Genomic DNA, 13,562 nt, shown 5'->3' with positions numbered 1-13,562 from the left:
CCTGCGCGTCCGGAGCCTGTGCTCCGCAACGGGAGAGGCCACAACAGAGGGAGGCCCGCATATCACAAAAAAAAAAAAAAAAAAAAAAGACTCAGCATCTTTCTCAACACCATGTTTCCGACAAACACTAACAGATGATTGGATTTAGTGCTTGAGATGAAACCGACTTCCAATTCTTGTGCCAAGTTGTATGGCATAGAGTAAAGGGACATCATGAATGCTTGGAGTATCCTGTGTGGCCCAGTAGAAGAGATGACATTAGTTGGGCTTTGAAGGTTGGGTGGATTTTGGGCAAGTGATAAGAAATCTTGGGAAAGAGTCCTATGGGAACTAGAGTGTAGAGATGGTGAAGAACATAGCTGTTTTGGAGAGATTGAAGATGCTGACCCAAATAGAGGAAAGGGTACGTGTAAGAAATAGGAAGAAATGTATAGTTGGACCAGAAGAGTGAGTCATATCATGCCAAATATTCAAAATTTGTTGTGATAGGAAATAGGGAGCTATTACAGGCTGGTACGGAATTGCAAATCTCTTTAATACCTGGCTTAATAAAAGACAGCTGGATTCGTGTATCTTGCATTCAATTGGTACATTCATGAGAAAACAAGTGTAAAAAAGTCAAATAACAGCTTAGTGTCATTATCAAAATATTTTTGACCTCATGAATCCCCTGAATGGGTCTAAGGGATGCCCAGAGAACTGCTGTTCTAGACCCTGCTAAGGATTTGGAAAGGGGAACTACCGAGACAGAGGACAGTTAGAACAAGAGTAGTGACGTAATCTGATATATGCTTTAAGAATTACTTTGGCTGGCGTGCTGCGGAAGAATTGTGAGCAGGCAGTCACAGGGGTAGAAGGAAGAGACTTCCTAGGTGGTTTTATCAGGGTCCAGGGGGTGGAGGGTCCTGACTGGGTGGGGGTGGCAGAATGGAATGGAGGCAGATGTGCACCTGGTGGAACGTGAGACCCATTTCAAGGGAGAAATCCACGGTTCCTGCTTCTTCTCCTTTGTGTCCTATTCCTCTCTTCCCTTTGCTCTTTCTTTATTCTCATTCTGTGGATTGGGATGGCCAGGAGATAGTGAGGAAAGGAGATTTTTTTAAAAAGAGGAAAAGGTAGGAAACTGGCTTACTGAATCAAAGTAGGAAGTCTTTTCCTGAGTCAAATACTTCCTCCTTCTGTTGTTATTGAAAAGAATAAAGCAAGAATTAACAATCTTTTAAAAATCTGGTAACTCATTAGTCTACTGTCTTAACACCGTGAATAATTGTTTTTTCATATTGGCTGTCATATGTATAAATATTTTTACAGTATTGCAATCAGTATACATTTTCCTCTGTAGGTATGCCATTTTAACCTATCATATTTATAATTGTCCATGTTTCTATGTAATTTTAGTTTTGAAGGCCTGCTTTCTTGCATCTTGTTACTATGCCATAATTTATAAAAGTCTGTCTCTAAGGGTTAACTTTTCCATTATTTACATTTTCTTGTCTTCTAGATAATACTGTTAGGATTCCTACAAACATATGTTTTTACTTGGATTACACAATTCTACATTGAGAGTCGATTCTTAGGTGTGGAACAAGGGAGTCAGAAAGCATTGCTAGCTTTTTGCGAGATTTCAAACTTGGCGAAACTTTCCTCTAGGTCTTAAGGAGTGTCTCCTTCTGCAAGAGAAATAAATACATCCAAGTACTCAGTCCCCAAACCTTGGAATCATTCTTGGAGGAAAAGGGTGAAGCGTTTATAGATGTTCTTTGTTTCTGACCTTGCAATTTTTCCTACAAATTTGAAAATACTTAACAACAAAAAAATCAAACAACAGTTATCTTTTTCCTTAGGCAAAAAGACCAGACATAAGCACCAAGAACACAAAGAGACACGCAGAGCATAGCTGAGCTTCTCTCTTTCTCATCCTACTTCCAATCCCTCAGCAAATCCTATCAGTTCACCCTTCAAAATATAACCAGAATCTGCTACTCCTTACTATCTTTACCACTTACGCCCTGGTTCACACTATCTCTTCTCTTGCCTGGATGATTTCAATAGCCTCCCCACAGGGTCTCTTTGCTTTAACCCTTGCATCTTATCCCTGAATCTGGAGTGATTCTTTTTTTTTGTGGTACGCGGGCCTCTCACTGCTGTGGCCTCTCCCGTTGCGGAGCACAGGCTCCAGACGCGCAGGCTCAGCGGCCATGGCTCACGGGCCCAGCCGCTCCGCGGCATGTGGGATCTTCCCGGACCGGGGCACGAACCCGCGTCCCCTGCATCGGCAGGCGGACTCTCAACCACTGCGCCATCAGGGAAGCCCTGGAGTGTTCCTTCTGAAGTGTACATTAGATCATGGCGTCCCTCTGCTTAAAATCCTCTAACGGCTTCCCATCTTATTCAGAGTCAAAGCCAGCACTCTTAAAATCACCTGTGAGCAGGGTGACCATATAATTTATTATCCCAAGTGGGACTATTTTGGGAAAGAAAGAAGATGCTATTAATAATTATGTCCAGACAACAGCCATATAGAAATGTAAGCTGACCAGGTTTACAGCCACCCTTCCTCTGAGGCCCTATTTGCTGCTATCCTGTCACCTTCGATTTCATCTTTATCCTTCTCTCTGTCTGTCTCTCTCTCTTCACCAATCCTCTTGGGCTACACAGCCGTCCTAACTGATTCCCTACCATGCCAAACGTGATGCTCTTCCTCCAGAGAGCTTCACAGCTCATTCCTTTACTTCCTTCAGGTCTCTGTTCAAACACCACCTGTTAGAGGGGCCTTTTCTGACCATTCTACGTAAATACTATTCCTCTTCCACTCCCTCCCATGCTTCCTGGACTCCTTAACCTGTTTTATTTTCCTTCATAACATTTATCATCCTCTGATATACTTGTTTCTCTGTGTATTGTTTTGTCTCTTTCCACTAGAATGAATATTCCATGAAGCCTGGAAATTGCTCTGTTCATTTTTTTTTTTTTTATTACCAGCATTTAAACAGGGCCTTGCATGTGGTAGGAGCTCAACAAACGCTTGTTGAATTAATGAAAGAATGTGAGATGGATGGTGTTCAGCTGCTTGGTTGGACCTGTAGCCAGAAATTACAAACTCGAGGCTCAGTTTCTTTTCCTAACCCTGTAGAGTCATGTTTATATCCCAGGGTGGTGGCATCTACAGCTTTTCCAGATCTTCACGCTCTCTGGCCTGAATACGCACATGTTCCTGTGCTCTAAGAATGGCTGAGACCTGCCTTTCTCCTAAGCACGTCTAATTGAACAATCTGTGTTTCTGTCAGCCTTTTCAATATATGGCCTCTCTGGAAAGTATACTATAGTAACAAGCAAACCTCTTTTTAGCTCTTTAATGAATTTTTTCAAGTCAGATTAAGAAGTGTTTCCTAGGAGCCTTATGGAAGCCAGCATAGCCCTGCCTACCTCTTTTCCTCATTCCTCACCATTCTATCTCATGCCTCTTATATTGTAGAGGAAAGGAATGCTCTGATTTTTCATGCCATGGTGTGTTTCCAATATTATTCCTCTGTCTTGAATACTCTTGGCAACTTCTGGTGGTCCTTTGATTCTTTAAAGCCCAACTCAAGCAACTCAGCAAAAGCTTTCTTTGACTCATTTAAGCAGAGTTGATTACTCCTTCCTTTGTGTAATCAGTGTTCTTTATTATATGTCTGATATAATCACCATACTCTATTGCAAATGTTCCCTAAAATATCTCCCCCTTTAGACACTGTACTCAGGAATACACAGCATCACCTTTGTGTAACAGTACCTGGCACAGAGTAGACACTAAAAGGTCAGAGAAACTAGCAATGAAATGTCAGGATGGCTTCAAGTTCTAGGAATAGTAGAGATGTTTCAGCAAGCCCCGGTTTTTATTGTTACCACTAAGGCTGACGTGCCTGGAATATGCTACGTCTCTTTGATACTCTTCAATACTGAGGAGGTATCATAGAACAAAGGAAGACTTATTTTTTATATAGCCCTTGGTTTCATTAGCATATAGAACCCTTGCCACTATTGATCAGACATTTTTGTTAGATGGCTTAATTTTTTGAAGAGTTTTTGTTTGCTGCAATTTCTCCTTCATGGTTCAACGGTGATATTTTACTTTCTTGGTTGACAAAGTATTTTTACCCTCTAACCTTTGGAGAAATGGAATAGTATATCTAAGCCTAAGATACACAAAGCCTTAGCACATATAACATAGTTTGTAACTTCCAATGTGAAAGTCAGTGGGGCAATTGGACGAAGCAAGGGCTTTACGACAGAACTAGCATCAAGTCCTGACTTTATAATTTTTGTGCTGCATGACTTTGGGAACCTCTGAGCTTTAGTTTCCTCATCTGTAAAAGAGAGAGACTAATTTCAATCACATAGGGCAGTTCTTAGAGCTTGGTACAGTGCTTAGCACATAAGCCTTGCAGTTACATAGCTGTCCCATTATTTGGATTGGATCATTGGATCCAATTACATGGATTTTAATGACAAGGCAGAGGTCGTATCTGAAATATTTGGAAAACAATCACGGCAGTGTGTAAATGGGAAAGTTTGTTTGTGGGCTGCAACAGTCAGAATGACCTCCCAAAAGCAAAGGATTAATTTGAGGAGGACCTCAAAAGGGTGAGTAGGAACGGACTAGACAGGAGGAGATGGAGCATCCCAAGGAGCCCATGAATAGTTTACGGGGGTTACGCGAATAGTAATACACTCAAATGTAATAGCAAGACACTTAAGCTTTGTGTGGCATGTGGAAAACATAGTCTGTTGCCACTGTCATTACTATTTCCCCTGGTGGGGACATCTAAGGCCAGCAATGAGTCAGGTTCAAAGAGCAAGTGCAGAGAGTACTGGATTCACGCCTTCCCTGCATCCCTCAAGGCTGCCCTTGGAGCTTCCTGGTTCCAGCACATCAGAGCTGTACATGCTTCCGGCTGTCAGGCCAGATAGAGAATACCTGCAGCTAGGGAGTTATGGGACTTCCCTTCATCCTGGCCTGGTTAACATACAGAACTGGGCTGTTTGTGGTCAGCTATTGGAAGCCTGTATGTCTCAGGGAGAAGCTGAGGCATTTTGAGAGCATCCTTTAGTTCCTGCTCAAAAGTAGCAGAGGCAAACTCATTTATGCCTGTGGAAAAATACAGCATTTCTGCTCTCTTCAAGGTTGAAAAGAAGGATGGTATGAAAGCATTTTTTTTTTTTTAACACATTGCAATGTTGTAGCTAATGAGGTTTATCCAAAGCTCTGCGATTTCTGGCAATAAATTCTAAACTTAGGTTAGACTGGAAGTGCGTGTTCTCAGGTGTAACCACTTACGAATTAACCCTTTGTGATCTACTTCCACAGCAATCTGCTCTCTCTAAGGACACTGGTCAGACATCTTCAGGTTTGAAATTTAGTGGCTTTTTCTCAGTTCTCAGCTTCCTTGTTGGGCTGCCTCATTTTTTTCTCTCCTTTGAATTTCTCCTTTGGAAGATGATCATACACCTTGTCTTAAAGCTGTTGGTTGCTTTTCTTAACCAGTTGTTTGAAGGGGGGGGGAAATATGTCTTACTCATCTTCCTAACCTGTCTGTTACAGTAACTTCCATGTACAAATGTTTGAACTGATGGATAGCTTTGCTCTTTACACATGAGTGAAGGAGTTCTACAATGAATTACGTTGCCTTGCCTTTCTAATTTACACTCATCACAAATTTCTGATGGGCCTGCCTCTTTTCTAAGCATGAGCCAATGCCTTTAATTACCGTCATTATCAACATAGAAAATGCTTATGACCCCAAGCCCCGAAGTTTGGAAGAGCAGTTGAAACTCTGAGCCATCAGGAATTACAGAGCTGAATGAGAGTTTTGCAGCAGCTATGAACCAGGAGCCAATAGGATTGCAATCTCACATCAGCTGATGACTTTAGGCAGGTCATTTATTTTCCCTATTTTGAGATGAACAAACAAAGATATTTGCCTGAGAGGTTTGTCCCAAAGGTTTAATGAAGAGCTATTTGTGAAAATGCCATGTAATGTGTACATTGCTATATAAATTGCTTTGATGATGACATTGCTGGGGTCCCACACTAGACTGTGTCTTAAACTGGATCAGTTCAGTAAAGAAAATGCAGAAACATAAACCCATTCAAAAAGCATTTTGACGTAAATGAAGATGTATATTATTTTTTGTTAAATATGACTTCACCTTTGTGGGAAATCATATTGTTAGTTCCAATCAACAATGTCTGAAGTGTGTTCTGATGGTTCTGTGAATGGGTATTACACAAGAAAGCATTCCTTGTTGTATCAATTTGAAAAACACTGATTTAAAGTTCAAAAGTTCATCAAGATTTTATGTTTATAACTTCTTAGACCTTTTGATGTGCCGATTTTTTGGAGGAGTTTCCAAAAAATTTGCATATATATGTTTGTGTGTATATATTTATGGTGTACTGTGTGTATAGTCTATCTTACTGTGTTTCCTAAATGTATATGAATATGGAGTTCCCTCCGCCTCTTTTTTTCTATCGAGTATCTTGGGTCTAGAATTCCATAGAACACATTTTAGAAAATGCTGCTCCAGAGGGTAGCCAGAACTTTGTTGTGACCCGCATATTTAGCTGGAAGACAGACCTAGAAGAACACTTTGATAATCATAGGTATAACCTGTCAAAGATAGTATAAATATATTCTTGTGATGTGACCAAGAAGCTTGGTCACAAGCCTCCATTTGGTTTGGCAGAGGAAGTCATCATCTCGGTATCCATTACCCTCAAACGAATACGCAAGCTGAAAGGGAGGGCCAGATGGTCAAGCTAGGATGTGCATTAGACTGGCTAGAAAAAATTTCTAGGCTTTTCAGTAACTCCAATGCAAACATAGAAATCAATCCTGCTAACTACCCAGGGCCTTACTTCTCAATACTTGTCCTTCTCTACTAGACCTAAAGATGACTTAAAAGAAGAGCATACTTTTATAGAATTCTATTCGGGCAATATTTCCTTGTCATTCATTTTTACTATAAGAATCTACAAGATATATGGACTAATGGAAGTCACAAGTGTTGGGTTCTAAAAGGCCAAGACTGAAACTTGGGTTGGGCTGGCTTTTGCCATACATCTGATAGGATGGCTTCCCTATTAAGACAAGCTGAGGGTAATGGATAATTAGAAGAGGGGTCCATAAGCTGTTAATTCCCTCGTTGCATCTTGCTTTCAGATATTTCCTGCTTGGGTGACATGGTGTTTTAAAAATGAGATAATTATGCTACAATGGATATTTCTACTTTCTCTTGAAAAAGTCAGAGATGTAGCAGTACAGGGCTACACTGCTGCATGAAAACCATCAGTGAGAGCTGAGTAGCACTTGCCCGATTCAGATGGGCCATGTGCTTCCAGTTTGCCACAGACCCTACATTTTTCTATTTTTGGACATGAGCTGCTTCACTCAATTATTTTTATTAAACCTGCTTGGCCCTATAGGACTTTATAGTTAGTGGCCCCTGCACTGGAAGTAGTCTTCTTTAGAGCTGTTTAGCGCTGATGATTTTCCTAACCATTCTGTTTAGGAATACAAAGAGCCATAAGGTGAAGGAAATGTTTATTTACATTATCAGCATTCAGTGAGCCCCACTTACTAGCTTGTAAACTTGAAAAGGCAAGGGCTCTTTCTCTCTTATTTTTTCTTATAGCTAGTGTTAAGCATAGTGCTTAACACTGTACCGCTGTTACATAGTAGGCACTCAAATGTTTGTTGATTGACAAAAGAAGGAGGGAAAGTAAGATAAATAGAAAGAATGAAGGAAAGACACAAAGATGGAAGGGAAGAGCCAAAAAAAAAGGATAGACAAAGGAAAGGAAACAAAAGAAAAAGAACTGAAGAAAGGGAAGGAGGAAGGGAGAGAAGAAAGGGGAGGTCAGTGAGGGAGGGAGGAAGATAGGGAGGAAGAAAAAAAGAAACTGTGTGTTAGGGTCTAATCTTGGTGTTACAGATTGAAAGATTTACATATATTTTTGTTCCCTACTCTTGAGTTCATGTGATTTTCTTCTCTCTCACATGGCTACTGAGATGGAGATTTCCTGATGATTTATTCACCTGCTAAGATAAGATGGAGATAGTCTGACAAAAGAACTCTTTTTGCTGTTAAGAAAATATTGTTAACTGCTATGGGAATAGAGTCAGGGTAGGTAGAAATGAGGAGGGGTACTCTGAGAGTCAGGTACAGTTTTGGTTCATTTTTGGGGTCTTAGTGTTCTTTTGCATTCTTGATAGCGTTTGTGGCTCTTTCTGAACTTCTGTATTTGCATGAGGCTTAGTGCTCTTTAATAATAACAAATAAAATGTGAAAATAATAAAAGATATTGTCGAAGATTCTTTCTCATCCCCTATCGAACCTCGATCCATATAATTGCCACTTCTGGGCAATTATCATAAATTATCATACAAAAATGTTTAAACTCAAACTTACTGAAATGTGTATCCAGGGACCTAGATAGGCCCCTGGGCTATACCTGCTCATATCATTTCTCTAGGGCAGGGGGAGAAAATAAATTCCCAGCGACCAGGGGCCTGGCTGTGGGTAAAGAATATAATCATGGGCAGCCACTCTGTAAACCAACTTGAACTTTATGGAGCCCATAAAATTAAAGAAGCATCAACATAAAATACTTTAAGGGTGTTCCATGAGTGTTGCTTGACTAAGAAAAAACACCCTGGTGGGCAAGCCAAGAAGGCCAGCAGGATTGTCTCCCATTATTGCAGACTTTGATTATCCTTCAGGCAGCCTGTTTAGCTAACTGTCTTCTAGCCCCTTGTTTCACATTCTGGAGTATGTGTTTCCTGACACTTGGTGCCAAAGGTGTTGGTATTGGACCTTTTGGAAAGGAATATTGTAGATTCCAGGAAGTTTTCCCTGTATATTTTGATTTCCAGTCGATCATGACATTCTGAGGCTCTCCACCTATTGATTAGTAATAAGCCTTGCTTCCAGATTAGGGCAGAGAGGCCCTAAAAATATAAGAACCACTGAGCTACAAATTAGGCTTTTGTTTAGTCCATAGCAAGTCAATAATCTTGAAAGACTGGTGTTACTAAGAGAATAAAGAATTTACAAGGTTCCAAAAACTTCCCGTTACGTATCAAGAATTTAGCTGGAGATCTGAGCAGAGAGTTTTTCAAAAAGGCATAATGTAGAGAGAGGTGGTATATGATGGCAAAAGCTTTCCCAAACTGTGAAAGGAAATAAAGTAAAAGAAGTAGATGAAAATAGAGAAAATCAGAAGGGGATTAGATTAGGTTCTGATACAACCTGGGACCCTGAGAATGGCAATAGAATTCCTATGGCCACTTACTTGCCCCAAAGAACCAAAGATACCAGGTGGAGGGAGGACCCAAGTTTATGCAGGTTGGGGCTTTACCTCCTGCCACGTGCAGCGTAGCCCAGGAGTTGTAGAGCAGCCTTGGGGGAGGTTGGTGTTGATGTGCATGAGCCTGAGATGGTGCTCTCAGCTGTCCCCAGCCCGGACGTAGCAAGTAGGAAATTCAGTAAATACTTTGTGCCTTAATCAAGAAGCATGGAATTGCTTTAGAGGACAAGTGGACTGAAGAAACCCGGGGTTAGTACAGGAAGGCTGTAAAGTATAGGGAATTCATGACCAGAGGCAATGGTAACGTCCGCGGTGGTTGTCAGCAGTGGATCTGCAAACGCTCAAAACCTGGTACAGGTCAGCCAACCTTATCAGGTATCAGGGGAGAAAGTCCAGAGACAAAACCAGACCAGCCACACCTCAGTGGCATCAGGGAGGCTCAGGAGGTCAAAACTTGGATTAGAGGCCTCTCCCATCATTATGATATTATCCAAGCTATTCCCCTCTACTTCGATAGGGAGAAGGTAAGAAGAGGGGAAATGGGGAAAAGCTAAAACGAAACTAACTAACGAAAAACCTGAAGAAATGGTAGAGAATTTAAAGTGGCAAGGTTCATGTGATTATAATCTACCTTGTACTGATTTTTAGTTCCATCAGTCTCCCAGAAAGATGGGCGTAGATATACTAAGGACTCAGCATCTGCTTGTCAACTGGACTTGCAAACATGTCAGCTGGAAAGCTTTGCATCCTCTCTCTTGCCCCTCTTACCATTTTGGCCCAACAATTCCACTGCTCATCTATATCATGCAGTTTTACCCATCCAAAAATATAAAGATAGATTTTAAAGGATGTTCTATGAAGCATAGTTTGTAATTGTTATTTGCTAAAATTTCTGAAAAAAATCAATCAGGGACTGGGTAAATAAATTATGATAGATGCAGAAATATTTGTGATGTGTGGCCACTTAAACACGAGGTAGATTTATAAGTGTTGGTGTAAAATGATCTCCAAAATATATTATATGGAAGAAGCTGGGTAATAGGATTTTTTTTTTTTTTTTTTTTTTTTTGTGGTACACGGGCCTCTCACTGTTGTGGCCTCTCCCATTGCGGAGCACAGGCTCCGGACGCGCAGGATCAGCGGCCATGGCTCACGGGCCCCGCCGCTCTGCGGCACGTGGGATCCTCCCGGACCGGGGCACGAACCCGTGTCCCCTGCATCGGCAGGCGGACTCTCAACCACTGCGCCACCAGGGAAGCCCGGTAATAGGATTTTATTTATGTATATACCTGTATACTTACACACATAAAACTCTATATACAGATAAAGGTAGGGGAAGACTTACTTTTCATCTTAAATTCTTCTAGACTTTTTTATGTTATTTCTTTTTTAACCAGTATATGCATTGATTTTATAATGAAAAAGTGAAATTTATGTCTTAAGCCTCTTTTTCAACGTTCCAAAGGGAAGAAAAAGAAATGTGAAAACACTGAGTCTTCAATACAGTTATTTTATAGTAACTCTCACTTTTACTAAATTTTATCTATAAAATCATTTTTGGAGAGCTATTGGAGAAAACCAATCTAGAGTGTTAAAATAATAAAGCATTTAACTCCTACCTGTTACATGGATGCCATTGTGTTATTCCATATCTAGTTTTCTGTTTCAAAGGCCTTGGACTTATATATACTACCAGATGTAAAATAGATAGCTAGTGGGAAGCAGCTGCATAGCACAGGGAGATCAGCTTGGTGCTTTGTGACCACCTAGAGGGGTGGGATAGGGAGGGTGGGAGGGAGATGCAAGAGGGAGGGGATATGGGGATATATGTATATGTATAAAGCAGAAACTAACACACCATTGTGAAGCAATTATACTCCAATAAAGATGTTAAAAAAATAATACAGTATGAAGGCCTACAATCTTCTCTGTTACTGAAACCGACTGCAAAGAGATGACAAAATGATTTAGTGAAGGTGATCATCCTGAGAAGATAAATAGACTCTAAAATTGTTTCGGCTTGAAAAATCAATTCAGTTGTCCACAGGCTTCAGGGGAGGAAAATCACCTTTGCTGAGGAAAATATTATTTTTGTCTCCAAGAGGAGCAAACCAACATCAGGAAGGAAGGAAGCCTTTTTGAAGTGATGGCATGTCCCTCCGACTAAGAATGAACCTTTACATAGAAATAGGGGACATATACTTATTTTTCTCAGCATTGAATTAAAAACCTTGTCATCCTTTATTACTCTCCCAGCTCCGGGGCATTACTCACTTAGGCATACAGGATAGAGAGGCAAAAAGCTGTCTCATACTGTGAGGGCAACAGACTGATGTTCCGATGAATTAAAAACAAAAAATTTTGAAGGTGAGAGAAGAATGGGGGGAAATGGGCAGAAAAAAGTATCAGCTGAGCACATTATCTTCTGGGTCAAGAGTCAGCAGGCTGCTGCAGCTTTCTTCTCTGTGTTGGGTGACCCATGGGCAGAACAATTACTATAGATTTTCTGTGAGGAGCGGACAGAAGTATGAATAGCCTTCTAGCAACTTCTGGGAAAAGGCTAGTTAGAAATGTCTGACTTGTGATGGACAGCCTGATTGGAACCAGTTGCTTCCTTGGAGTGAAGAGTGTCAGAGTAGGAAGTTGGTGGGAAGGGATTAAGAGGATTTGGAAGAGCCAAAACCCTAACTTCAAGTGATCTAATAGAAAAGAATGAATTATTTGAGCCCTAAAAGCAGCTGAGGGTTTGATGCAGAAAGTGGGAAGGGAATTGACATCCATAAGCATCTTCTATTTGGAAGTGTTTTCTCTTAATCTTAGGAATATCAATGTGAGGTAGGTATAGCTACCACTTTTATAGATGAAGGAACAGATTCAGAAAGGGTAACCTCTTTCCTGTTGTCACACCACTATTAAGTTATGGAATCAGCTTTTGATCCACCTTTATCTATTCCTCAGTCTGTGTTTTCTCTTCTACACCAGCCTTCTCTTGGTTACATTGGGACACCCATCGGAAGCTCCTGGCCAGCTCATCTTTACCGTTTACCATCGTTACTCTTGACTATTTCAAGAATTTCTCTCCTCCTTTCCTTCCTTTATTCTCTATTAACCAGGTACTACAACTCCAGCCTTTGAAAATAACTTTATCGACATAACAACTCTGAGAGGTTGCTGTTGTTTCCCTCCATATTATAGATAAAGGAGACTTACAGGTTATTGTAATGGCAAAAATGATGTTTGGTATTACTCACTGAACAAAAGTGTTCAGGGACTGGTATCAGCCTTTTGGCTTGAGCTAAGTGTCAGAGCAAGGACTAGAACATAGGTGTTTGGACTCTTGTGCAATGATTTTAATGTCCACTAGATGGAGCTGTAAAAAATACTTTAAAAAGTGCTGTGCCTTCCTCTGGGAGAGCTGCATTTCCAACTCAGCAAATGCGTCGCCCTCCAGGGAGGCCTGGGGCCCAGTTCTCCTGAGTGGCTGGCATCCCAGCTTTTACCCAGAGCTCTCTGTTCTGATGCATCTCTTTACCCATTGTTGTTGGGAAGGGGATTGCGAATGATTTAGCACTAATGACTCGTCGTTACTGAAAATTACCAATGATTAATTTTTAAAACCTCTCCTTGGGAAGTTTGCTTCTCCTATGGAGTCTGTTCCCCACCCCATGAAAAGTACCCATCTGTCTTGCATAAACCTTCTCAACCCGTGGGGCATGCCCCTGACCTGGATTCATTTTGGAAATTTGGGAAATTGTCCCAAAGTCAATAATTGGATATCTAGCCTGCTTTAAGTAAGGAAGATTTACTTCCATGAGCTTTAGTCTCCAGACATATGCCCTCTGTCAAGAAGTCAGGTTAACTCTAGAACCAAATTACCAAGTGTGACAGACCCAGGGCTCAGTTAAAACTGTTGCCACAACTGCATGTAGTAAAGATGACTATTTTGTTAGTTCCCAATCATGAGTAAAGAGAGCTCGTGATATTTTCTGTGATTTCATCTTACCAATAAAGTCAGCTTTCTCACCTTGGAGACTGCCTTGGATGCTCTTGCTTTACCCTTTTGCCTAGATCAGGGAACAGAATATGCAAATTTCTAAGTCCATTTCAGATCTTAGCTTAATTATCACTTCTTTCTACACCCTTGTGTTAAGTTAGAACTCACTATTATATTCTCCCATAACAATCTGTATTCTACCTTCCAGGCATTTTG

The 13,562-nt window shown here is 40.8% G+C and overlaps 1 protein-coding gene across 1 annotated transcript in view; it reads right to left on the bottom strand.

The window, feature by feature from the left end:
- The window catches only part of FSHB (follicle stimulating hormone subunit beta), a 26,436-nt gene extending 14,035 nt beyond the window's left edge, over positions 1-12,401 (bottom strand). The window contains exon 1 of the mRNA XM_024118713.1: positions 12,350-12,401. Coding sequence (XP_023974481.1) covers positions 12,350-12,401 — 52 coding nt within the window. The remainder of the gene's footprint in view (positions 1-12,349) is intronic.
- Positions 12,402-13,562: the final 1,161 nt, after the last annotated feature.

This window comes from Physeter macrocephalus, chromosome 16 (assembly GCF_002837175.3).
Source record: "Physeter macrocephalus isolate SW-GA chromosome 16, ASM283717v5, whole genome shotgun sequence".
Classification (NCBI taxonomy): domain Eukaryota; kingdom Metazoa; phylum Chordata; class Mammalia; order Artiodactyla; family Physeteridae; genus Physeter; species Physeter macrocephalus.
This window is presented reverse-complemented; position numbering and strand designations above follow the sequence as displayed.